The sequence below is a fragment of the Pelobates fuscus genome, chromosome 11 (assembly GCF_036172605.1).
Source record: "Pelobates fuscus isolate aPelFus1 chromosome 11, aPelFus1.pri, whole genome shotgun sequence".
Lineage (NCBI taxonomy): Eukaryota > Metazoa > Chordata > Amphibia > Anura > Pelobatidae > Pelobates > Pelobates fuscus.
Genome location: NC_086327.1, coordinates 86269734 through 86296902, shown reverse-complemented (window position 1 = coordinate 86296902; position 27169 = coordinate 86269734). Strand labels below are relative to the sequence as shown.

Sequence of the window (27169 nt, the reverse complement as noted above, 5' to 3'; positions counted from 1 at the left end):
GTAAAGGTGTTAAAGTCGTCAGTTGGCATACTTCCCCACCATTTCTGGAAATTATCTTTGTCTGTGATTGACATAGTCCTTGTCTGTCTAGAGAAGCTAGTAGGCATTTCTCTTACATTAAAATGTTCAGTTATTATTATAGGGGCTTGTGGGACACAATTCACAATTGGCACATTTCCATTGTGTTTTGTTCCCAGCACTGGTTCTTTAAAATAAGACTGGCCTGGGCATGCTCTAGGAATCTCCTTATCCAATTTATTTGTGTTTTCTTTAATTTTCATTTTATATTCCATGACTAGGTCTTGGAGTTCAGTGATCTTAGCACTATATGCATCTCTCTGTTGTTCTATTTCTCTTAACTCCTTTTCCAACCCCTCAATCATTTTGTTTGTTCTTAGGGCAGCTATTTTAAAACAATCTCTTTCATCAAGAGCATCTTCCATTTTATTAGTGGTTACTAAATTAGCTTGCTGCAATTCGAGTACCATGCTTGCCAAACCCCCTATTGCAGCAACAACCGCTTGTGCCACCAAGCTTTTCCTTTTCTTAATATTGCACTTTTTATAAGTAACAATCTGTGTCAAAACATCCATAAAACCTTCATATTTTCCACAATTGGGGCCTGCTGGTTCTGGAAGCTCATATGGTCCATCATGTTTGTCAATGTCATTCTTGAAGTACTCTAGTACTTCTACAGAAAAATACTTAGTACCCAGAAATGACATTTTAAAACTGAGCTCTCCCTGAGTCTTTAACAATGGGATTAATTTAAGAAAAAAACTTCACAGTTTCAATACAACAAATGCCCACTGAAAGCAAAACACAAAACCACCCTTCTGCCTTTGTTTAAGGGGAGGGGGTGGGTGGTTTACAAATAAACAGAATGATTTAAAGGAAGATATGGGAACTGGAAAAACAATCTAACATAGGCACACCTTTACTTCATAATATTTACCTCAAATACAAACTGTTCATTTTCTATTAAACACACTCCAGTGTAAAAATGGAAATGTTAACCTGGCTAAACAATAGCCACCACACTGTATTAGCCCCAATACCTTTATCATGTAAACACACAATGCAAATTATATTTACCTTAGTATGGTGAAGGTAATACTTGCTAATTAACTTCACATGGAAGCCTATTATAATGCAGGGCTAGGCCTGTACTCTGATATTCAAAACACAACAAAACTCAACTTGGATATTTGAAACACACAAAAACTGTAATAATATATTCAAAATTGAGGCCTGATGCCCAAGCTTGTATATTAAAATGGAGGTCTGCACTAGGATACAAAAGAATCAAATCCGCATTCAAATACCAAACAAAGCCGCATGGAAGCCTTCTATAAAATGGAGGGCTTGGCCTGTGCTCTGATAGTCAACTTGGATATTTGAAGCACACAAAAAAAAACAACAACCTGTATTATACCTTTGTTTTATGTAGCAATAAGCTTGTACAGTCTAATATATTCAAAAATAAGGGCCTATGCTGGTAGTGTATTAAAAAAATGAAGGCCTGAAAAAAAACTACTAGGCCTGAACTATGGTAATCAAATCAGCATTCAAATACATAACTCAACTCAGATATTTGAAACACACAAAAACTGTAATAATATATTCAAAATTGAGGCCTGATGCCCAAGCTTGTATATTAAAATGGAGGTCTGAACTAGGATACAAAGAAAAATCAAATCAGCATTCAAATGCAAAAATAGGCCGCATGAAAACACACAAAAACTGTAATAATATATTCAAAACTGAGGCCTGATGCCTAAGCTGGTACATTAAAATGGAGGCCTGAACTAGACTCCAACCACAATCAGCCCTTGATTTCCCTTGCAGAGGATAATTAAACAAAGTACTTTTTTTTTTTTTTCCTCCCCCCCAAAAAAATAAATCTGACTATCTATTAATGTGTTATTACCTCATAAATAACCTTTTGTAGAAGTCTAAAATTTATTTTTTCCGACTTTGTACATTTTTCTTTGCAATAAGCAGCTGATGGCAAATAGACTAATTTCTACAGGTCAATAGGTTTACCTGAAATATATTGAATAGAATGCCAGATAATTTCATGGAGGCATAAGTATTAAAATCCTTTTATTTCTTACATAACATCCTCTCCTATTTAATTTAACGAGTACTAGAAAAAGAGGTTTAAATGGTCATAAAAGATAATGCAAGAACTGTGAAAGCTCTGCAGGACCGAAGCAACATCATGTATCTCTTGCCAAATCTACAAAGTAAAGAAAGTGAAATGCATTATCATTAGGATAAGAGGCCCTAAATTACATGTGCTAGGTTTCATGTAGCTAGCACTATCTATCTGCTTTATTTTTCATATACCTACAAAATAAATCAAGGACAATTGTAGCTCAGCATTCCACTTACCTAAGTGTGCTCTCAATGCTAATGTGTTTTCAGTGTAGACTTCAACTTCTTTTACTTTTAAGTCGTGCGCTCTTATAAAACGTAGTAAGAAGAATATGATTAATCAACAAGCACTTTGCTAATTTTTAAACTCTTCTTACCAATAAATGCATTTATTAAAGCTAAACTTAAAAGCAGTATACCAAATGAGTGCATGGCTTTGCTTTCACTAAAGACGCATATGGCTGTAGTACACATCAGCCCCAATACACACAATAAAAAAAACAAAGAAAAAGTTACTTGCGCACTATCCCAAATCCCCATGCACATTTAAAGGGACACTATAGTCACCTAAACAACTTTAGCTTAATGATGCAGTTTTGGTGTATAAATAATGCCCCTGCAGTCTCACTGCTCAATTCTCTGTCATTTAGGAGTTAAATCACTTTGTTTATGCAGCCCTTGGCACACCTTATGCATGTGACTTACAGAGCCTTCCTATATACTTCCTGGAAAGTGAGACCTAATGTTTACACTTCTTTTTTGTGCAAATTATGTATTATCCTGCTCTGTTAACAGCTTGCTAGACCCTACAGGAGCATCCTGTATGTAATAAAAGCTCAATTTACGGAGCAGGAGATAAGAACTTTTAAAGTAAGTTACATATGATTGAAAATGAAACCATTTTGTTTTCATGGAGGCTCTGTCAGTCACAGCCAAGGGATGTGTGGCTAGGGCTACATAAACAGAAACAAAATTGACGGAAACCATGTTAAATGATATGATTGTTGAATATTTAAAATCAAATAGATTTCAAGATCATGAACAACATGAGTTTACTTCAGGGAGATCGTGACAAACTAATCTTATTGATTTTTTTTTGATTGGGTAACTAAAATAATATATTAGGGTGGTGCAATAAACATTGCTTACCTAAATTTCAGTAAGGATTTTGACACTGTTGCACATAGAAGGCTTATCAATAAACTACAATCATTAAGTTTGAATTCCGATATTGTTGAATAGGTAAGGCAGTGGCTGAGTGACAGGCAACAGAAGGTTGTAGTCAATGGAGTATATTCGATGCAAGGTCTAGTTACCAGTAGGTTACCTACGGGATCTGTACTTGGACCCACTCTCTTTAATAGTTTTATTATATTTGTATGATATTGCAGAAGGTCTTGATGGTAAGATATGTATTTTTGCTGATGATACAAAGATTTGCAATAGGGTGAATGTTGCAGGAGGGATAAGCTAAATGGCAAATGATTTAGGTAAACTAGAAAAATGGTCAGAGCTATGGCAACTGATATATTTAATGAGGATAAGTGCAAAATAATGCATTTTGGGCATAAAAACCAAAGGGCAGAGTATAGAATATTTGAAAGAGGGGTAATCTCAGCATCTGAGGAAAAGGATTTAGTAGTCATTATTTCAGATGACTTAAAGGTAGGCAGACAATGTAATAGAGCTTGGTTGTATACGGAGAGGTATTAGCAGTAGAAAGAGGGAAGTGCTCATGCCATTGTACAGAACACTGGTGAGACCTCACTTGGAGTATTGTACGCAGTACTGGAGACCGTATCTCCAGAAGGATATTGATACTTCAGAAAGAGTTCAGAGAAGGGCTACTAAACTGGTTCATGGATTGCAGGATAAAACCTACCAGGAAAGGTTAAAGGATCTTAACATGTATAGCTTGGAGGAAAGACGAGACAGAGAGGATATACAGTTGCAAGAAAAAGTATGTGAGCCCTTTGGAATGATATGGATTTCTGCATAAATTGGTCATAAAATGTGATCTGATCATCATCTAAGTCACAACAATAGACAACCACAGTCTGCTTAAACTAATAACACACAAAGAATGAAATGTTGCTATGTTTTTATTGAACACACCATGTAAACATTCACAGTGCAGGTGGAAAAAGTATGTGAACCCTTGGATTTAATAACTGGTTGAACCTCCTTTGGCAGCAATAACTTCAACCAAACGTTTCCTGTAGTTGCAGATCAGACGTGCACAACGCTCAGGAGTAATTCTTGACCATTCCTCTTTACAAAACTGTTTCAGTTCAGCAATATTCTTTGGATGTCTGGTGTGAATCACTTTCTTGCCACAGCATCTCAATCGGGTTGAGGTCAGGACTCTGACTGGGCCACTTCAGAAGGCGTATTTTCTTCTGTTTAAGCCATTCTGTTGTTGATTTACTTCTATGCTTTGGGTCATTGTCCTGTTGCAACACCCATCTTCTGTTGAGCTTCAGCTGGTAGACAGATGGCCTTAAGTTATCCTGCAAAATGTGTGGATAAACTTGGGAATTCATTTTTCCTTTGATGATAGTAATCCGTCCAGGCCCTGATGCAGCAAAGCAGCCCCAAACCATGATGCCCCCACCACCATACTTCACAGTTTGGGATGAGGTTTTGATGTTGGTGTGCTGTGCCTCTTTTTCGCCACACATAGTGTTGTGTGTTTCCTCCAAACAACTCAACTTTGGTTTCATCTCTCCACAGAATATTTTGCCAGTACTGCTGTGGAACATCCAGGTGCTCTTGTGCAAACTGTAAACGTGCAGCAATGTTTTGTTTGGACAGCAGTGGCTTCCTCTGTGGTATCCTCCCATGAAATCCATTCTTGTTTAGTATTTTACTTATTGTAGATTCGCTAACAGGGATGTTAGCATTTGCCAGTGACTTTTGTAAGTCTTTAGCTGACACTCTAGGATTCTTCTTCACCTCATTGAGCAGTCTGCGCTGTGCTCTTGCAGTCATCTTTACAGGACAGCCACTCCTAGGGAGAGTAGCAGCAGTGCTGAACTTTCTCCATTTATAGACAATTTGTCTTACCGTGGACTGATGAACAGCAAGGCTTTTGGAGATACTTTTATAAGCCTTTCCAGCTTTATGCAAGTCAACAATTCTTAATCGTAGGTCTTCTGAGAGCTCTTTTGTGCGAGGCATCATTCACATCAGGCAATGCTTCTTGTGAGAAGCAAACCCAGAACTGGTGTGTGTTTTTTATAGGGCAGGGCAGCTGTAACCAACACCTCCAATCTCATCTCATTGATTGGACTCCAGTTGGCTGACATCTCACTCCAATTAGCTCTTTGAGATGTCATTAGTCTAGGGGTTCACATACTTTTTCCACCTGCACTGTGAATGTTTACATGGTGTGTTCAATAAAAACATGACAACATTTCATTCTTTGTGTGCTATTAGTTTATTGTTGTGACTTAGATGATGATCAGATCATATTTTATGATTAATTAGTGCAGAAATCCATATATTTCCAAAGGGTTCACATACTTTTTCTTGCAACTGTATTAGAAACATTTAAATACATAAAGGAAATCAACACAGTAAAGGAGGAGACTATATTTAAAAGAAGAAAAACTAACACAACAAGAGGACATAGTCTTAAATTAGAGGGGCACAGGTTTAAAAATAATTTCAAGAAGTATTGCTTTACAGAGAGTGGACACATGGAATAGCCTTCCAGCTGAAGTGGTAGAGATTAACACAGTGAGGAAGTTTAAGCATGCATGGGATAGGCCTATGCTATCCTAGACTTAAGATAAGGCATGGGACTAATGAAAGTATTTAGAAAATATGGCAGACAAGATGGGCCAAATGTTTTTTTTATCTGCCGTCACATTCTATGTTTCTATGTGATTTAACTCCTGAATGGCAGATAATTGAGCAGTGAAACTTCACAGGCACAATTTATACATCAACACTGCTTTATTAAGTTAAAGTTGTTTTGGTGACTATAGCGTACCTTTAAATAACTGGAGGTTTTTTAGTATCACTTCAATGGCCATTAAAGTTTAAGCTCACCTGCCAAGTCAAGGCAAAACCTCTTAGGTTAGTCCTACACTAACAATTCACCTTGCTTTTTTAAGCTGAAAGGTAAAATCGCTAATGACTCGAGACAGAGAGCGGTATTGTTTATTTTGAGAAACCTGCTTGGACAGGCAGTAGACACCAGAACATCTAAATTAAGTCTTAGCTGTCCTGATGACTATAGTGTGCCTTTAAGCTAAAGTTGTTTTGTGCTTAGATTATACATTTAAAAAGGGCTATTTTATTAAAATGAAATGCACTAAATACATGTACAGACCAGCAGAATGTAGTTTTTATGGGTGTATTTATTTATTTATGTTTTATTACTTTGTTTGAAAAATCACATTTGTTTCCAATGTTAGACTGTGCTGACTAGAAGAAAAATGTATAGGAGAGCAATTTTTTCCATTTTACATACCATGGCTCTTCTGAATCAATGCCATAGATTTGTGCTGCACCAATGGCCTGTAAAATTAAAATGTAAATACATCTTTATAATACATTTCCAAGCTATCTGGCCAACATAATGCAAACTATAATATATGCAGGTTCCCTGCCATTTCATACAAGTTACAGTTTAATTTTTCACCTTTAAAGGGACCCAATACTTTACTTTGGATTTCAAGACTTTTTCACCATGTTTTGCTAACTTTCAATTAGTTATTTTGTGTATGTGCATGTGTGTGTATGTGTGTGTGTGTGTGTGTATGCAGATTTGTAATACATGCAAATACATATTTCCTGTTCATGTACAATATAGTATTTGTAGACTTAAATAAGTGTTTGTATCATCCAGAAGAAAGTATTTAAACAAAAACTGAGATTTGTCAAGATTACTTGCTCACTAAAAGGATTTATTGATTTATTATTATATGATGAACTTTTTTGGCATAGACCACTAACAATGTGTCTTCAATGTGCTTGCTGTTAAGGAATATAAGAGCAAAGTACAGCCAGTTTTTTAGAGCTCAACTCCAAAATCTATGGTAAAGACATACTCTATTAAAGAGCTGAGATTTCTACTATGGATCGTGTTAAAGGAACACCATAGCGTAAGGAATACAAATATGTATTCCTAACGCTATAGAGCCCTAGTCACCATTTAGGTCATGGGTCGTCAACCTGGTCACTACCTCCCACTAGTGGGCATTTCAGGATTCCAGGTGGGCGGTAGGGATTTTGGCGGCTAAATCCTCTTTTGGAGAGGATTTCTCCTTTTTAGAATGGGCGGGCAAGAGTGGCTTGGGGGCGCAAATTTCAGTGACCGACAGGAGGGAAGTGCCTTCTCCTGCTAGGCCACCTTCTGGACCCCCCGGCGTGGCAGAGTTCTAATCCAAGGCAGCGAGGGAGCTCTAACCTCTCTGCTCTGCTCCCTCGCGCAATGTTTGCTGATGCCGCGGGAGCCGGAATATGATGTCATATTCCGGCTCCTGGCATCAGTAGACAGCCCCGCGAGGGAGCAGAGCAGAGAGGTTAGAGCTCCCTCGCTGCTTCGGATTAGAACTCTGCTGCCCGCCGAAGTGAAGCCCCACTGGACCCCAGGGACATATCCACACCAGCTCCCCAGGTAGGGAGGCTGGGTGGACATTTAATATTAATAATTTGTGTGTCTGTAAGTTTATTTGTGAGTGTGTATGTGTGTGTGTCTGTAAGTGTATGTGTGTGTGTGTGTGTGTCTGTAAGTGTGTGTGTATGTGTGAGTGTGTGTATGTTTGTCTGTGTGTATGTGTTTCTCTGTGAGTCTGTGTGTGTCTGTAAGTGTATTTGTGAGTGTGTGTATGTGTTTGTCTGTGAGCAGAGTATTTGTAGAATAGGAGAAAGGAGTAGAGTACTTGTAAAAAAGGAGAGAGAAGGAAAAGGAGAGAATTGGTGTTGGCTAATAATAGTAAGTGGGCTACCTAGCTCAGCCTTCCTACTGAGCATTGCTATAAAGAAGGTTCAAAAATAGAAAAAAGGGGGAAAAAAGATGGGGATGGGAACTGAGGAGGGAGAGGAGGGGAGCTGATGCACAGATGAGAAATCATATTATGAGCAAACAGAGAAATCGTCTGAATTTCACTGAAAGAGGAGTTTTCTCATTAAACTTTATAAAGTTAAAAACATTATAAACATGCATAAAGTAGAAATAAAAAGATAAATGTACATACATCATATATAATATAGTATATTTTGAGACTTTTGTACATCGATTTTTTTTTACTAAGTTTGTTATTTTTTCACATTTTTTACATTCACATTGAATTTTAGCTGTGTATTTTGTAGACATGAAATGTTATTTTGTAATAAAAATCACTCAAATATGCTCAGCTATATCATCTGAGTTAAGAATTATCACCTTATCTTTTAAAGTTTTTATGAAAATACAGAGATGAATTAATAACCTGCCCACTGCAGTTTTTTTAATGGCAAAGTAAAGATGGGTCTACAGTGCATTTAGGGTCATTTTAGTAGCTCACACAATTAAATTACTCCATAAATGAATACCATTTTCAAATTTGGACACCATGGGGACTCTCACATGATATATTTTGATCTTTCTCTGCTACATCTCCTGAGTACAGTAATTGTCCCCAGGTACACTTTTGAAAAGTTTATGGAAAGATAAGGGCAAATTAGTTACCTGTAGATTACTTTTTTTTTTCAAAACGTGAGAAAAGTAAAGAGTAAAAAAACCTAGGTGGTTGAAAACCCAATGCTAACACTAACCCTAACTGTAACAATAACCCTAAACATGAACATCAACGCTACATGACTCTAGCTACTAGCAATAATCCTAAACTTAATTGTACCATAACCATAAACACTAAATGTAACGTAACCACAAACACTTACACTAACTAACCTTAATGCAAACCCTAACACTAACTCTAGTTATAGTGTTGGAGGGATTCTCTTGCTCATGTCAGCAGAGGGTTTCCCTCACAAACACATTTTGGAGGCTACTTGTAGGGTTGTACATGTGGGGGACACCGCTTTTGATGTCACCAGCAAAAACAGAGGAAGCTTGTCATTAAATGTGCTTTATTTTTTTGTATTAAAGGGAGGAGGAGACATGCCAGCAAGAGTTACTCCATCCAAAACAGTGTTTTATTAAAACACTTTTTTTTTTTATTAGCCCCTTAAAAGGAAATCTGGCCCTGTCTGGATACCCTATTAGTGTGTGAGTCATGACGGTGCATCTCTCACACGGCCATTCTGGATGCTGGCCGGTGTGCTCATAATATCTGTATGAGGGCCACATGAAGAAGGGGGAGAAGAATAGTAATAGCCAAATATCCTTGCACCAGGAGGGTTGCCCTTGATCTCCTATTGCCAGGGGGGCCTATGATTTGTCAGGCTGCCCCCAAATGGTGACTGAAATATCAAGGAGCTTAGAATCCCACATAATATTACACAAAAATGCTATCATGCATCTTTCATGTTTGTTTATTTAAATAATTGTTTCTTTATTTTTTATTTTCAAGGAATGTAAATATTCAAACTATGGGATGTATTTACTAAACTAAAATCTAAAATGCTAATATTTTCCCAACTTAACACCTTTGCCAGTTCTCCATAATTCCAAGTGTATTGAATCAAGTCTATCTCTACGACATTGACTTAGGAGTTCCAGTCAGTGACCACACATTGCATTCTGGGATTGAGATCCATGCAAAGTGTATGCATTCGATCATAATCTGAACAACCGGCATTTTACTTAAGGGTTGGGGTACCAACATTTAGTGCATACAAACATGTCAAGCTATTTGTGAGATCTAGAAGGTGCTGGCAAGATCCTTGACATATCATCTGAAAATAGATTAAGAAGGGTCCATCCATTTCACTACCCATACCAGGCATGTCAGTAGTGTAGGCGATAAAGTCCTGGTTTATTTATGTATGTGTATATTTATTTATTTAAAAATACTAATGCACAAATATCTTTCAGGGCCATAAAATACAATTAGAGAAATCCATTTCACAAAATGTAATTAATATAGGTTCATTAACATGTCCGTTTGGTAATGAAAGGCTTCTGAGCAGATTAATGACAGTGTAATGACAGTCTGTTTGACTGGATATGATGACAGCCAACACCATTAGAACAGCTAGAAATGGCTTTTAATTTTCTCAGTTGCACGAGGAAGCAAAAGGTTGATTAAAATTAAAGTCTGTTGTGGTTTTTATTGTATTATTTTTCTCTGGGGAAGGCGAAAAGCTAATTAATTTGATGACATTTTTATTATAGCTGAAGTTATGAGAAGAACATTTAAAAAGTCTAATTAAAAATCCTTTTTTTTTAATTTTCTTCTTATGTTTTTCCAACCTGGCTGTTTGAGTCCCCTTTTTGCAATTATTTTTCTCTTCACCATGTCATTGATTAGTGCAGTGATTCCCAAACTTTTTAGGCTCAAGGCACCCTTAATATTTTCAAATTTTTCCAAGGCGCCCCAAGTCAAAAAAACTTCTAGGTTGTATATGTACAGCACAGCAGCATATACTCGGCCCATTGTTTGGCAGAAATGCTTGACGTTCAAGGACAGATCCAGAACCTAATCTTGGAAGGGGCACTGGTAGATTATTTAAAGAAACAATCCAGGCACAATAACCACTGCAGCACTTTGTAGTGGTTATGGTGCCTGTAGTGCCATAGTGCCCTCCCAGAGTAAGTAGTCAAATAGTTTGACAACTTACCTGGGATCTGCCGGGATAGGGGCTGTAGAAAGGGATAGGGGCAGTAGTATGTGGGAGGAGTGCAATATGTGTGTGTGAGGAGTGCAGTGTGCGTGTGTGTGTGAGGCGCAGTGTGCGTATGTGGGGCAGTTTGTGCGTGAGAGGTACAGTGTGTGTGGGGGCAGGTTGTATGAGGAGTACAGTGTGTGAGGGGTCCAGTGTGTGTGAGGGGTCTAGTGCATGTGGGGGGGGAGTGCAATATGTGTGTGTGAGGAGTGCAGTGTGCGTGTGTGTGTGAGGCGCAGTGTGCGTATGTGGGGCAGTTTGTGCGTGAGAGGTACAGTGTGTGTGGGGGCAGTGTGTGTGGGGGCAGGTTGTATGAGGAGTACAGTGTGTGAGGGGTCCAGTGTGTGTGAGGGGTCTAGTGCATGTGGGGGGGGGCAGTGTATGTGTGTGAGGGGTGCAGTGTGTGTGTGAGGGGAAGCAGAGTGTGTGTATATCGGGAACAGTGTGTGTGTGTGTGTGTGTATGCATGGCAGGGCAGTGTGTTTGTGTGTATGGGAGGGCAGTGTGTTTCTATGGGGGGGCAGTGTGTGTGTATGGGGGGAGCAATGTGTGTGTATCGGGGGGTAATGTGTGTGTGCGGGCAGTGTGTGTATATGGGGGGTAATGTGTGTGTTGGGGCAGTGTGTGTGTGTATGGAGGAGGGTAATGTGTGTGTGTGGGCAGTGTATGGGGGCGTTTGGGTATGGGGCAGTGTGTGTGTGTGTATATGGGGGCAGTGTGTGTGTATGGGTGTCTCTGTGGGGGTAGGAGGACAAATTCATAAATATATACTTTTTTTATTTTTTAATTAAAAATTATTATTTTAATACCCCCCTCCCAACTTACCTTTGCCTGGGAGGGGGGACATTTCCTGGAATCCCTGGTGGCCCGGTGGGGAAGCCCAATGCTAAATTTCAGTTGTTTTGACCTGGCCATTTTTTTTTTTCTTTCAGCAAGCACTGTTTGGCATTGATAGTTAAACCATTAATAAACATTACTTTACACTTCAAGTCTTTAATATCGTGTTCACTGGCTGTAGGCTAATAAAGCTAATTTTAGAAACTAATATACCATGATCGTTCAATAATGTGCATCTCAAATGCATAGAAATAAGATATAAATCATGCAAATCCTGAATCATTTAAACGAAAGAACAGTTCGTATGAAACCTTACACACTCACTGGAAGTCTCTTGCATCCAGGGATTTAACTATGCTTGCTTTTAACCTTTTGTGTGCCTATGGCATGTACAATGCTTTTTTGCTGTAATGTGAGTTCTGAAGATTATTAGGAAAGTCATTGTGCCCAGTTTATATACAGATATCATACTAATGGCTGCTTAAGTGTTTCACAACAATATGCAAACAATGAAAGCTCACAACGTATATGTTAGTTGGTGCAACAATATTGACTCTCTCTTACACTTAATAGCAATTCCTGTCAGTTGTCCCACTGGTGGCTCATTCACAGGTTTTGTCCTCAATGAACACTTTTATGGTATCAAACACTGTGGTCACGGCTGAGTGTCAGCAGAATCTCATGCATGGAACCCTAAAGGACTTGTATTATAGAACATGTACCTTTTGTTGACCTTGAAAGAGGTCATTATAAAACTGTTTCACTCAATTCATTGCTACTTTGGGGTTTTGCCATCTGAAGAGAATTAGATAACATTTTTGATTATTCTGTGGTGTAAATAGTTGTGGCATGCATTGGTGGCTAATCTGATGTTCTGTGTTCCTGACATTGGCTTGCCCTGATTATTCTTTTCCTGTAACCTGCACTGACCTTTTGGCTTGTTAAACTGTTTGTTTTGTTCTGTATTCCGTGATTATATCTTGTCTCGTAATACTTTGTTTCAAGGAATTTACCCCCATTTCAGAGTTGTTTGTGTTTTAATAAGTATGAAGGTAATACTGCCTTCCAACCCTTTTCCTATCCCTCTATCATTTTGCTTGCTATTTGCACTGATCTAGAGGTGTGCAATACCTGTTTATTAATTTGTTACCTGTTTCCATCAACTTGTGGCCACATTTTAGGAGGTGTCTGTGTTTAGCGACCCAAAGTATAAGTACAGCGACCCAAAAGTCAGATAATACTCCCTTCTATCAGCTCTTGTATTTCTTAATCCAACAATAACTCCCTCCTTCCTTGACCCTCTTCAATCTGGCTTCTGTCCTCTTCATTCTACTGAAACTGCCCTTACCAAAGTGATTAATGACTCAATCAATGCTACATCTAAAGGTCATTACTTTCTCTTAATTCTCCTTGACCTCTCCGATGCCTGTTATCCACTCTCTTCTTCTTAAAACAGCCCAAAACTTTGGACTTTGTGATACTGTACTTTACTGGTTTTCTTCCTATTTTTCAGAATGCTCATTTGTGCCTCCTTCTCTGGTGCCACCTCCTAAACCACTACTCCTCTCAGTTGATGCTTCACCAAGGCTCTATTCTTTGACCTCTTTTATTCCCCATTACACTTCCTCTGGAAACCTTACTAATTCTTTTGCATTTCAATTCCATCTATATGCTGACGATGCTCACAATTTTGTCCCCTCTCCTGACCTCTCTCCTACCCTTCTGAAACACGTCACCAACTGCCTCTCTTCCATCCCTAACTGGATGTTGTCCCATTTTCTGAAGCTAAACTCATCATCTTTCTGCCATTAAATAGCCCTTCTCCACCTATCTCCCTGCATGTCAATGGAACACCTACTATCCCAAAATCTCAAGATTGCTGCTTGGAGTTCCTTTCAATTCAGGTCTTACCTTTTCTCCTCACATCCAGTCTGTCTCCAGATCCTGTAACTTCCAGCTTAAAAATATTGCCTGTGTCTGCTCTTTTCTAAATTAAGATACAACTAAGGCATTTGTTCACGCAATCCTCATTTACCGACTCGAATATTGCAACTACTCATCGGTCTTCCAAATAGATGTGTTGAAAGCCATGGGGTGTAACAGAGTTAATTAATAAAAGTGCCAATTTCTATTGAAATCTGCAATTTTTGTAAAAAGAAAAAAAGAGGACACTTTCAGCAAACAAAAGTTCTTCAGGGTGTTGGAGTGTCTCTTTTAAATATTATTAAATTAAATATTAGATAGTAATTATCAGAATTAAACATGTATGAGAACCGTTAATAAGCATGATACTTTCCTATAATTGTTTTTCTTATTATTATTCATGAAGGAAGCTGTGCAAGACCTTTGCCTAGCAGTTAAAGTGGATTCAAGTTATGTTATCAAGGAGGTTCGTTCTTTGAAGCCAGAAACACAAATGCTAGTTGGTGAATGGTTACATGAGCACTGCTGGGGTTTGTTGGCAGATCTTATTGCTACAGACTCAGAACTTCAAAGTCAGACTGCATTTAATGACCTGGAGAAAATTGCACAAGCCTTGACAGAGTTAGACAACACCAACTCAAGCTTCCACATATTGTATACGGATATCCTCATCGGTAAAGGTTAGTAAAGTCATATAATGAACATTTGATTTGTGTTTTCAGAATTATTTTCATTCCACCACTTAAGTCTCAATTTAACAAGCAACTGATCAGTTCCTGCATAATGATGAAACAAATAGTTTTAAGTGAACCTGTTGTGACAAATATATTTGCAGTTTTCTACCATCTGGCTTGACTCATGTTATACAATTAAATATTTCTTAATTCTGCTAAAAGCTCATAATTTAATTTATTTCATTATCCTTGAGACCTTCAACCATGTTTCAGTGGGTGTTACACTTGCTGTAAGACACCTATCCTACATACCCCTGTTTGGGAATCATATACTTGCTTCCCATGGTTAAATGTCCCCAATAGTGATGTCCTGAACGGTTCGCTGGCGAATAGTTCCTGGCGAACATAGCGTGTTCGCGTTCGCCACGGATGGCGAACATATGCTCTGTTCTCTCTCTCCATTTTCAGATTGCCTGTTCAAAGCTGCTGTAATAAGTCATTTTGGCTGTTTGTCTCCTCTCTCCCTGCATGCTACTGGTGCTGCTCTGACATAGAGCATATCCTTCCCCCTACTTTCCCTTGTATTCATTGTTTTTCCTTATACTGAATTCAAGCAGGAGCGATATCCAGATTAGGGTTTCCCTCTTGATGGACATGCTGGACCTTCTTGTCTCTGTTCTTTAATCTGATTTTAGAGAAATAAATACATTTGCTAGCAATCCTGCTAGCGCAATGCATACGAGAAATTTAACTATCTATCATTTATATGTATTTTCATAACAGGTACCCTTTAAGCCAGTTTAGAAACCATTTAGAAATGTAACCAAAAATGTAAACAGGGCAGGTGTTTTTTTTTCTCTTAAATATACCATAGCCAGAATTATTGATAACTTTTCAAAGCAATCACAAAATTAAAAAACAATTTTTATGGACTTACATATAGGCCGAAGTTCTGCACAGGGGGACGTGGCATAGGTTAAATGTTATGCACAGGGGGACGTGGCTTGGCGGCACATGGGAATAGACACAGGATTGGAGCACTCTCCCATTCCGTGGAACCTACAGCGTGGAATACAGTTGTAATACAGACCTTAATGATACTCACAGATAGGTGAGGACCCAGCTAATCTTATGGCGACCAAATCCTGCAAAAAATGTAAACGAAAAATTATTCACGCTCACCTTACCCTGTCGCAAGTGCCCAGCACAGAAATCCAAAATGGCGCCGATAGGCCTCACTCTCCAACCTCAGGCTCGGAAGCGGAGACAGCCGGCATCTCTTCACCAACTATGCAAACCCTGCAACAGATTCCTATATCCACAGCATGCTGCAAGAATTCACATCCCCAATACAATCAGACCTCCTTAAAATAGCTTTAGACATCAGAGCTGATATCCAATCTATTGGAGACAGAACAGCACACTTAGAGGAGCGGACGGAGGACATTATTAATGCGCATAACTCCTTGGCAGATGCCTGCTCCTCATTACAGAAAAAATGCAATTATTGGAAGAAAAGGCTGCAGACCATGAAGACTGCGACAGGCAGGACAATGTTTGGATCCGCGGAGTCCCAGAGACTATCAAACCACAGGACCTAACACAATTTGTGGAAGAGCTGTTTAAAGAACCAGTATAGTGCCAGGAAAACAAACTCGTTTTCCTTGCACTATAGTATTAATAGGTCCCCCCCACCCTCTGGGTCCCACTCCCGCCGGGCGCAAGGGGGAGGAAGGGGTTAAACACTCACCTTTCTCCAGTGCCGGGCTCCCTCGGCGCTGGGGACTTTCCTCCTCCTTCCGACGTCATCGGCTGAATGCGCATGCGTGGCAAGAGCTGCATGCGCGTTCATTCAGTCAGGAAGCGCCTCTAGCGACTGTCAATGAGACAGCCACTAGAAGCTGGATTAACCCATATGTAAACATAGCAGTTTCACTGAAACTGCTATGTTTATAGCAGGCAGGGTTAACCCTAGATGGACCTGGCACCCAGACCACTTCATTCAGCTGAAGTGGTCTGGGTGCCTATAGTGGTCTTTTAAAGCACTTATTTCAACACTGGAGGAGCCAGAACTACTCCTGGACTGTACTCACAGGTTGCCTAGGTCAAAGCCTTTACCGCCTACGGCACCTAGGGACGTGATTACAAAAGTTCATTACTTTACAGTAAAGGACCGCTTTATGCAGGCTTGCAGTGCCAATGCACCACTACTGGATATGTTTGGCAAGATCAACCTCTTCAGACCTCTTCTCTGCAACAATGTTCAAATGGTGTACATTTCCTCCCATCACAGCAGCCCTACGAGTGTCAAGGATGGAAAGCAGCTGCTTCGGGAATGGAACATTCCGGTGCCCTTGGAAGAAACAACAACACCACCACCGAAAACGTCACCAAAGAAACTAACTAGAGACTGGTCGAGCAACTTGAGGTTGTCTCAGGCCTCCAAAATCCAACAGTTTTACATCTATGAACACATGTCACAAACCGATAGATAGCAAGAAAGTCAAACTGCTCCAGACTGCTTGGAAGGTATGGGGAAAGCAATACAAACAAAACTGACACCCTTTCATATAACTAACACCCAGTCCTCATTGACTAGTCTTAACGTGGACCTGGTACATAGGGCCTGAGATCCCGACTATGACATGTACACCTTGCAAGGCTTACCCCACTCACAAACATACCCTTTGAAATTGGTCCACACCGAAGATGGTGCATTTGTTCCATCTTCTGTATTGCTCCACAGATGTTCTGTACATTACTATTCTTTTTATTTTTATTTATGTTGTTGTTTAAAAAAATAAAGAAAGAAAAGTATTAGTAATGCTTAGAACTTCATATCCGTACAATGTACACTGCCTCTTCTGTTACCGTATGCTGTTACTGTACACATTGGTATTATTACCTGTGGCCCAATACGGTCACCTGTTATATGTCGCACATTATGTACGTTATTTGAATACGCATACTGTTATATACCTGTAACTATGTCATGGATGTTTAAAATGTTGAAACTCAAATAAAAAATTACTTTTGAAAAAAATAAGTTATGCACAGCCATGCTAATTAGTAAAAAGGCATTAACATGTTTTTCAGTGTGTGCATTTCTTTAAGCTCAGGGTCATCCCATAAGGGGTCTATGCAGGACTGTGGCACCACTTATAAAGGGGCCACATACTAGTAATTAAGGGGGCAGCAGATGCAGTATTGTTAATAGCTCATCAGCAGTCATTAACATGTCAAAAATAACACATGCTATTTTAATTTACCCCAGTGTGAGCATTACATTTAATTTTAGATTTGTTTGTAAATACTCATCTTTAGTCTAACTACTAGTATACTTGGTATTTGAAAGACAACAAAGCTTAAGCAAGTTTGTGTTTTATAAACAGAGAAGTATGAAGAGGCTTTTATGCACCTAAAACAGTCTTTCAGCAACCGTGCTATTGATGATTCAGCCAAAGCCAGGTACGGAATTCTCCACGTCAAGTATCGGAATATTCTTGCTGCAGCACAGGAGCTATCACCATTAGCAGGAAAATCTCCCGGTGAAGTGGAAGTTCTAGTGAAATTTCTTGATAAACGACAGCGACAAAGTCTATCACAGGTATTTTGTTATCTTTAATTATTTTTACACTTACTATACATTTTATTATGTTAATTTAGTATATAAAGAAATTGAATTTTACGTGAAAGTAAAGTCGAAAATACAAACCACTTATTTTGTATTTGTAAACCGCAATATCTCAGCACTAGATAATACTTCATACAGGATTTACGTTTTGGTACAACATTAACTGTTGTTGGAAATTCGGCATTCGTTTTACATAACAGAACATGACATTTTAAGATTGTGAATTCAATCTCCAAGCATTGGTGGGATCTTTTGTTCTCCGTAGTTTAGAATCTGTAATGCTCAAGCATTTCTGAGGTGGGTCAGTAGAGGCCTGTTATATCTTGTACAAATTTTATGTTAAGCAAAACTCTGGTCCATAACAGTTCTGTCACACTAATGTCAAAATTGCAACTGTAACATACTTGGAATTGAGTCGTAATATACATGGGGCACTATGCAAAGCCATCAACTGTGCAGAAAAGAGGCTCTGCCCCTAGTTAAGCAATTTGAACATTCAGAGTTTCTGCATGTGTGCTGAGGTGAAGACAAAGAATATAAATGGTAACTAAATTAAGTGACTTCATGCTTTCAGTGTTTTATTTTTATAAAATGTAACATTTGACTATACAGTATTATGTAGAATGTCATCAGTCTTGCCATAATGACATTCTTTGCCCAGCTACAAGCTTCAATATATCAAAATGGAATTGTAATTTATAGAAAAATAGATTCACAATATCCATTGCTTCATGTAAGAATTATGCAAGATGAAAATGTTTTGGGTACTAAATGCTGGAAAAGCATTAAGAGATGTATAACACTGCTCTGCTTATTATAACTTTGAATCCAATTCACATGGCATATCTTTAAATCTCTCCACTTTATTCAAAATTCTGATTTAAAAACATGCAACTTCTATACAGTAGAAGGGGGGTTACATGCTTGATGCATTTCGCGCTATGATCCTCAACAGCTTCCCAACTTCTACTTGGTTTGTGGAATAATATTGTCTCTATATATCAACATATACGTCAATAAAAAAAAATCAACTGGTAAGTTTGATCTGAAGCTCCTCCTTTTGTACTTTGAAATAAACCTAAAAAACAGAGGAGAGACATGTCTATGTTCTTCCATACATGCTGTACTGGTAACATCTTTTTTTTTTCTTTTTTATCTTTTCACTGTAATTTGTACCTAACAAAGAATTTATTAGAAAAAAATAAATAAATAAGTGCCTTCATATCTTAAACCAGAAATGTACCATTCTATAAAGAGAAAGGATGCTCTTCGAATGAGAGTGCCATGTTTAAGATTTAAAGACTAATGGTCTGAGTCATTTAAAATCACTGAAGCCTTACAGTAGCATCTCAAACAGGCAAAGTGTGAGCAGAACTATACAGAAGCTCTGTAGAACAGCAAGTTTCCATGGTGATAGCGTTAAACTTTAAAAATAAATAATCTTTGGATATAAGCCTTTCAATGTAAGATCGTTTGTTAAGGGGAAAACTAAGTACAATCGGGCTGTAGCTAAATAGGAAGTATAAGCTCTTCATTTCACTTTTAAGGTGACAGGTTCTGAAGGCAAATAAGCCCCTAGATTTCATATGATTTAGATAAAATGCATGACATCAACCTTTTGAAACGTCTTCCACTGTATTCATCTCCTTGTAATTTCAGCCAAAGTTGTACACATTTAATTTGACAATTCACCAATTTTTTTGTTAGCTATTATTACTATTTATAAACCACTTACCGTACAAATTTCATAGCACTGTAGAATAGGTGGACTAATAGACAAGTCTTTGCAACAAGACGAGATGGCAGGAAAAGATGGTGTTGAGGTCCCCGTTTAATCGTCGTAGAACCATTTATTCATTTTAAGAGAATATCATGATTCTGTCATATTCTGAACATATTGTATAGTTTAAAATAATAATTGGTATGACCAATTTAGACTCCAAAAATATTGAATCATATATTTATATCGATATGTTTCTTTTAATATGGGTAAGATTAATTCACATCCCTTAGTAAACACTGTGATAGGAGTAATAGGAGTAAGATATTTAAGCCCAATATTATATTTTGTGATCTGAACTTTTCATTAACTATTCCATACTATAATTTAACTATTCCTTACTATTATAGTGCTATGCAAGAATTATTGTGATATAATAAACATCTTGGTTATTCAAAAAATTTAAATATTGCAAAGGAACGTTCCAAACACAAAACACTTTAACTTGCTGAAGTGCTTTATGTGTGATGAGTGTGTCCTCTGCACTTTTATAAGTTAACCTTGTTACAGTCACTCTCCTTCCCCCCCCCCTTCACTGCTGGCAGGCAACTGGTCCTGTTGCCTACTGGTTTCGTTTGCTTATTTGCACTGAAGTCAAGAGTCAGCAATTGCCCAGAACACCTGCTTTGTAAAGATTTCTCATTGAGCTGAATTGGGAATTCTGTGATTGGAAAGCCACAGAAATTCTGGTCGTAGTTAGATGGCAAGGACTTTTAGACAAGAGATCTGTAGACTTTGCAGGCTGTTTTTCTATATACCCCCCAATGAAAAAAAAATGTTTAATTAAATGCATGCTTGTTTTTATTTAGGTAATATCTACTAGTGTTTTTTTTTTGTTTTGTTTTAGTTTTTTGGACAGTGGAAAATCCCTTTACATTTTTCTCATTGTTGCAAAAGTGTGTTTTTACTCTAATGATTCAAACACGCGATTTATGTTTCATATGTTCTTTGGTTGTGTTATGTAATTCAGCTATATTATATGCAGCACCCCTTTTAATAAAAAAAAAAAAAAAAAAAGAAGTTAAAGGAACACTATTTGATCTGGAACACAAGCATGTATTCCTGACCCAATAGTGTTAAAACCACCATTGAGTCCCCACTGATCCCCCCTTCCCTCCCTATATACAGTAAAATCTTACTTGTATTCAAGTTTGCAGCTGATGCCTCTCCCCTGACAGGCCTGCTGTCTGCTGACATCATAAGAAGTGATGTTCTGAGCCAATCACAATGCTTTCCTTTTGGCTGAGACTGTCAAGGAGGCAGATCAGGGGCAGAGCCAGCACAAGTCAAACTCAACCCTGGCCAATCAGCATTTCCTCATAGAGATGAATTAAATCAATGCATCTCTATGAGTAAAGTCCAGTGTCAGCATGCCGGGGGTGGAGAAACTGAATGACAGTGCTGCTCACCTCTAGTAGCCATCTGAGGAGTGGCCGATGGAGTTATCACTAGACTGTAATGTAAACACTGCATTTTCTCAGTGTTTACTGCAAAGAAAAATGAGGGGAAATTATTTTACTCACCAGAACAAGTACAATAAGCTGTTGTTCTGGTGACTATAGTGTCCCTTTAACAAAAGAGAAATAATAACGGTTTCCTCACTCGCCACAATTTGCTCACCATGAGATAATCAATCCTGATATTCTCTGTCCAATGCAGCGCTCATTGAGAAATTTTGTGGATTTTGGATGAGTGTTATTAGACATGATGTGCCAATTCAGCCCTGCTCTATAAGAAGAATTCACATCAGCTTTGAACTATATTTATAACAGAAAAATATGAATACCGCACTCAACGCTTATATATGACAAATCTCAATAACAAACGTTAGTAATAATGCAATTAATTTATTGTTCCCTTAACCTACTTTGGAAAATATATTAATAATTACAGTTGTTTTTCATAGAATGATTTCATCGTATGTACAGTTGCATTCATTATATGGATATATGTACAGCTGGTTATGATCCCACTGGTGGTGTAGAGGCAAAGTGTTTAGCACTGTACCAAGTGCTGCTGCCTGTATGAAATCATAATAAAGGAGAAAAATTGAAAAAATTACATTTTTTTCATTTTTTTTTTTTTTCAATTTTTCTCCTCTATTGTGATTTCATACAGGCAGCAGCACTTGGTACTGTGCAAAAGTAAATAGTATTTATGGAGGGTTTTGCAATTATTTGTAAATAGCTACTGTACATATGATGACATGAATGCAACTGTACATATGATTAAATCATTCTAGGAAAAACAACTGTAATTATGAATATATTTTCCAAAGTAGGTTAAGGGAACAATAAATGAATTGCATTATTACTAAGGTTTGTTATTGAGATTTGTCATATATAAGACTTAAGTGCGGTATTCATATTTTTTTGTTTTTCGATATTATGAGATTTTATCGAGGTTAACCTCGAATACCTGCACCTAAGACGTTATTGAGTGCCAGCACACATTGTATTTGTGTATATGTTTATAACAGTGCAGATTTCTTTTGAAACCTGTGCTTTTAATTATAAAAAAAAACGCACACGTATATTCTGAATTTAGGATGTAATTCTTGAAGGATGTGACAAATTTCTGATTTAGTTGATCATGCTCTCCCTTTGTTTTAGATCCCTCCTTAAAATAAAGTATCGTTGCTTAATTTGTTTTCTACCAGGATAGCACTTTATTACGAGGAACGCATTTTCTCACAAGTCAGGAGTGAATCCACATGAGTTTGTTTTATGAATGTCTTTACACATGACGGCTACATGATTTATCATAAACCACTGCAAAGCAACAAAATAGTCAATTTAGGCCCCTATATATTAGAGATCACATGCATACAGTTTAAAAAAACAATATATACATTAAAATTCCTAGATGTCATTACATTAATTATTCTGCAAAATTATCCTTAGTTTTCTCTCCCATTTCCTCACTGCGAAAGTTAAAAATAACAACGAAACCATTGTTATTAGCAGTTTATACGATGATATACATTATTATTAACTACAAATATAACAATGGCAGTTTCTTCTTACAAAAATGACAGAAATGTTTTTAAAGTAACACTATGTTACTATGACAAAAAAGAGAAGTCCTGCGCTCACTCCCATCACTGGGTCAGCAGCAAGGACTACAGTACACATCAGCCCCAATATATAATAAAAACTAAAGAAAAGAAAAAAAAGTTACCTGCGCTCTCTCCTTAATCCCTATGTATATTTAGACAAATGGAGGTCATTTAGTGGCTCCAATTGCCATTGGAGGGAATGCCCGCTGCCAACGTCAAGGCAGACCCCCCTAAGCGGGTCCTAACACTGACCCTTCAGCCCGCTTCCTTGAGCATCTGGCAAAGATATCTCTAATGAAACAGAGAGGGGTAGAATAGGAAGTACAAGCGCTTATGTGTATAGGTCAGTGATCTGGATACTTCCAAAGTTATATATTGTTGTGAGCTGCTATGCCACCGTGCTTATCTTTCTATCAAAGATAGTGGAAGTGGAAGGGATATCCGGTGTAGCGCTCTAATAGTAGTGGATATACAGAAATAATAGAAAGAAATCCTAACTGTACCTTAATAGATCATATACTTTTATGAGTAGTATCACTCTATTCAGGGTAACCTTAAACAAAAAACACAAATATACAGAACATAGTGCAACCTGTATACAAAGTGTAAATACAAAAAGGGAGTGCGTAGATAACTAACTCACACTTTCAAGAGCTATCACACTAGCTCAGGTATATGCGCCTTAGGGTCCGTAGAGGCGACCCTCACCCTCCTTTCAGTCCAAGTTTTCTCCAGGTGCAATGTCCTAGGTAATGGGTATAGGAGGGAACATATAGCGTAGTACAGTCTATGTATATAGGAGGTATAGTACGAGGTAATGTAGATATACTCACAAACCCGGAGCCAATATATCGGCTCGTTTCATAAGGTGTATGTGGTTAAGGACCACATTCCTTCTTTGTAAAGTAGGTAGAAATAAAAGCCATAAGTATGAAAAATATATATATGTAATTTATTATAAAAAAATTATATAACATGTAACTTTAAAATAGTATGTAGATAAAATAACACTAGTGGCTTATAGTCCAAAAAGCAATTCTGTCTGCTCACTGTTCATCCAGGACGCGTTTCACCAAATTGGCTTCCTCAGCTGGAAAAAATGTTCAGAAGATATTGTGGACTCCTTCCTGCTTATATACCTTTATTAATTGTGGGCTTCAGGCTTGTATTTCGCGGGCAATTTCCATGGGAACGGAGATGCCCTGCGTTTCAAGCCTCCTCTTCGTTTAGTTACTTCCGGGTATGATCACTTCCGGTTTCGGCTCCATTAGCATCATGCGTTCCACAGTGCGTTCCACAGTGCGTTCCACCGTGCGTTCCACTTATATGGCCGTGTTTAGAACTGTCCTTTGCCATATTAGTGGATATTGTCCTCGGAAAATTTATAAAATTGCATCAGAGAGAGTGGCAATTCATCCAATGTAAATACATTAGTTTATATATCCCTTGTGAGCCATATGTATATGTATATATATTTATCACATGCATGGCTATTTATTTGTGTAGTTAAAGAGACAGGTAATGATCTAAGACTATCAAAATTCTATAAATTGAGCTATTTAAAAACCCTAGTGATAATCACATTAGGTTAAAACTTCCAGGGAATTTATAAAATCAAAAGCATATAATATGAAGTATGGGTGGGAGCAGCCCTATATGGAAAAAACTCCAAGGGCAATGGATGAACCCCAGAACTATTTGATTTCGAATTGGAGATATACTAGAGGTTTGACGAGATATAAATATATATATATATATACATATAAAAAACTTATAATATCACAAAAAAAGGTGGCTTAGTAAGACCAATAAATACCATACACAACATGCTTACTGAAAAAGGGAAATACTAAAAGGAGTAGATAAAATCAATCAGTTAAAAAATGGCACATTTCAAAATCTGAATTAAGACCGTACGGAATGAGACTATTTAATTTAAAAATCCATTCCATTTCTATTTTGCTGAGTTTTAAATTAAAATTTCCTCCTCTCCAATCTTTAGATATTTTGTTTATTCCCAGAAAGATTGTACCTTTTATCTCACAATTATGATGAGTTTTATAGTGTGATGACACGCTGTGTTTTTCGAAGCCTTTACTTATATTTCGACCGTGTTCTTCTATTCTTATGTGTAGAGCTCTTGTGGTTTTACCTATATATTTTAGCCCACATGGGCATTGCATGAGGTAGATCAGGTTTTTCGAATGGCATGTTATAAATTCTTTAATCGGATATTCTAGCCCTTCATTACATGTGAATTTTTTTATATGCCTTTTTTTATTTTCCGTTCTTTTGCAGGCTAAACACATACCACAACCAAAAAAGCCCTTTTCTGTGTTTAAGAAAGTCATGCCAGTATTGGGTTTGTCTTTAATAAAGCTGGAAGTTAGGGACTTCTTTAGATTATTGACTCCTCTGTGAATAAAGCGAGGTTTCTCCGGGAGAAAAGTCTTTAAAGCTGGATCTTGGAGGAGGATGTGCCAGTATTTTGACACAGTCTTCCTTATTCTATAATTATTAGAGCTGAAAAAGATATCATCTATATAACGGCCATAGGTAACCAAGTTCTCCACCCAGTCATGCTGGCCATAAATAAAATGGTCTTCCCAGAATGCCATAAACAGATTGGCATAACTGGGGGCGAACTTGGTTCCCATGGCCGTACCCTTAATTTGGAGAAAGAATTCTTCGTTATACCAGAAATAATTTTTGTTTAAAATAAGCTCTATAGCTTCTAAAATAAATTGTATTTTTGTCGGGGTAAGATCTGAACTATGTTCCATAAAGTGTTTCGTTGCTTCATATCCGTATTTATGTGGGATGTTACTATATAATGCTGTGACATCACAGGTAACTAGGAAGCAATTATTATTCCATTTGCATTCATTTAGAAGTTTCAGCATCATCATCGTGTCTTTAATATAGGATTTGGTATTTTTGACTATGGGTTGCAAATGTATATCGACATATTGAGACAGTCTACTAGATATCGAATCTATTCCCGCCACAATGGGTCTCGGCCATGGGAACCAAGTTCGCCCCCAGTTATGCCAATCTGTTTATGGCATTCTGGGAAGACCATTTTATTTATGGCCAGCATGACTGGGTGGAGAACTTGGTTACCTATGGCCGTTATATAGATGATATCTTTTTTAGATGGGAGGGACCAGAGGAAGATCTATCTGTCTTTTTAAATATTTTAAATTCCAACACATGGGGGATCCAATTAACAAGCAACTGGAGCAAAAAATAAGTAATATTTTTAGATTTGCATATATATATATAGAGAACAGTTCTATTAAAACTAAAAATCATTTCAAAACTGTTGAAGCAAATAGCTTTATAGGAAGAGACAGTTGCCACTTCCTACCATGGTTAGAGAATGCCCCTAAGGGACAATTCCTTAGAATAAGAAGGAATTGCACAGATGTAGAAATGTTCGAAATTCAGTCCAATAAAATCAAATCAGATTTCATAGAAAAGGGATATGAAGAGACAAAATTAGAAATATCAAGACAGGAAACTAAAGAAATAGAGAGAACCAGCATCTTAAAATACAAAAAGAAAGAGGAACCTATTAATAATGGAATTCCGTTTATATGTAGCTACAGCTCTAATAATTATAGAATAAGGAAGACTGTGTCAAAATACTGGCACATCCTCCTCCAAGATCCAGCTTTAAAGACTTTTCTCCCGGAGAAACCTCGCTTTATTCACAGAGGAGTCAATAATCTAAAGAAGTCCCTAACTTCCAGCTTTATTAAAGACAAACCCAATACTGGCATGACTTTCTTAAACACAGAAAAGGGCTTTTTTGGTTGTGGTATGTGTTTAGCCTGCAAAAGAACGGAAAATAAAAAAAGGCATATAAAAAAATTCACATGTAATGAAGGGCTAGAATATCCGATTAAAGAATTTATAACATGCCATTCGAAAAACCTGATCTACCTCATGCAATGCCCATGTGGGCTAAAATATATAGGTAAAAACACAAGAGCTCTACACATAAGAATAGAAGAACACGGTCGAAATATAAGTAAAGGCTTCGAAAAACACAGCGTGTCATCACACTATAAAACTCATCATAATTGTGAGATAAAAGGTACAATCTTTCTGGGAATAAACAAAATATCTAAAGATTGGAGAGGAGGAAATTTTAATTTAAAACTCAGCAAAATAGAAATGGAATGGATTTTTAAATTAAATAGTCTCATTCCGTACGGTCTTAATTCAGATTTTGAAATGTGCCATTTTTTAACTGATTGATTTTATCTACTCCTTTTAGTATTTCCCTTTTTCAGTAAGCATGTTGTGTATGGTAT

At 37.6% G+C, this 27169-nt stretch overlaps 1 protein-coding gene across 1 annotated transcript in view; it reads left to right on the top strand.

The window, feature by feature from the left end:
• Nucleotides 1-27169, top strand: part of TTC34 (tetratricopeptide repeat domain 34) — a 114544-nt gene that overhangs the window by 44437 nt on the left and 42938 nt on the right. Inside the window, exons 5-6 of the mRNA XM_063437136.1 lie at nucleotides 14108-14381; nucleotides 17768-17982. Coding sequence (XP_063293206.1) covers nucleotides 14108-14381; nucleotides 17768-17982 — 489 coding nt within the window. The remainder of the gene's footprint in view (nucleotides 1-14107; nucleotides 14382-17767; nucleotides 17983-27169) is intronic.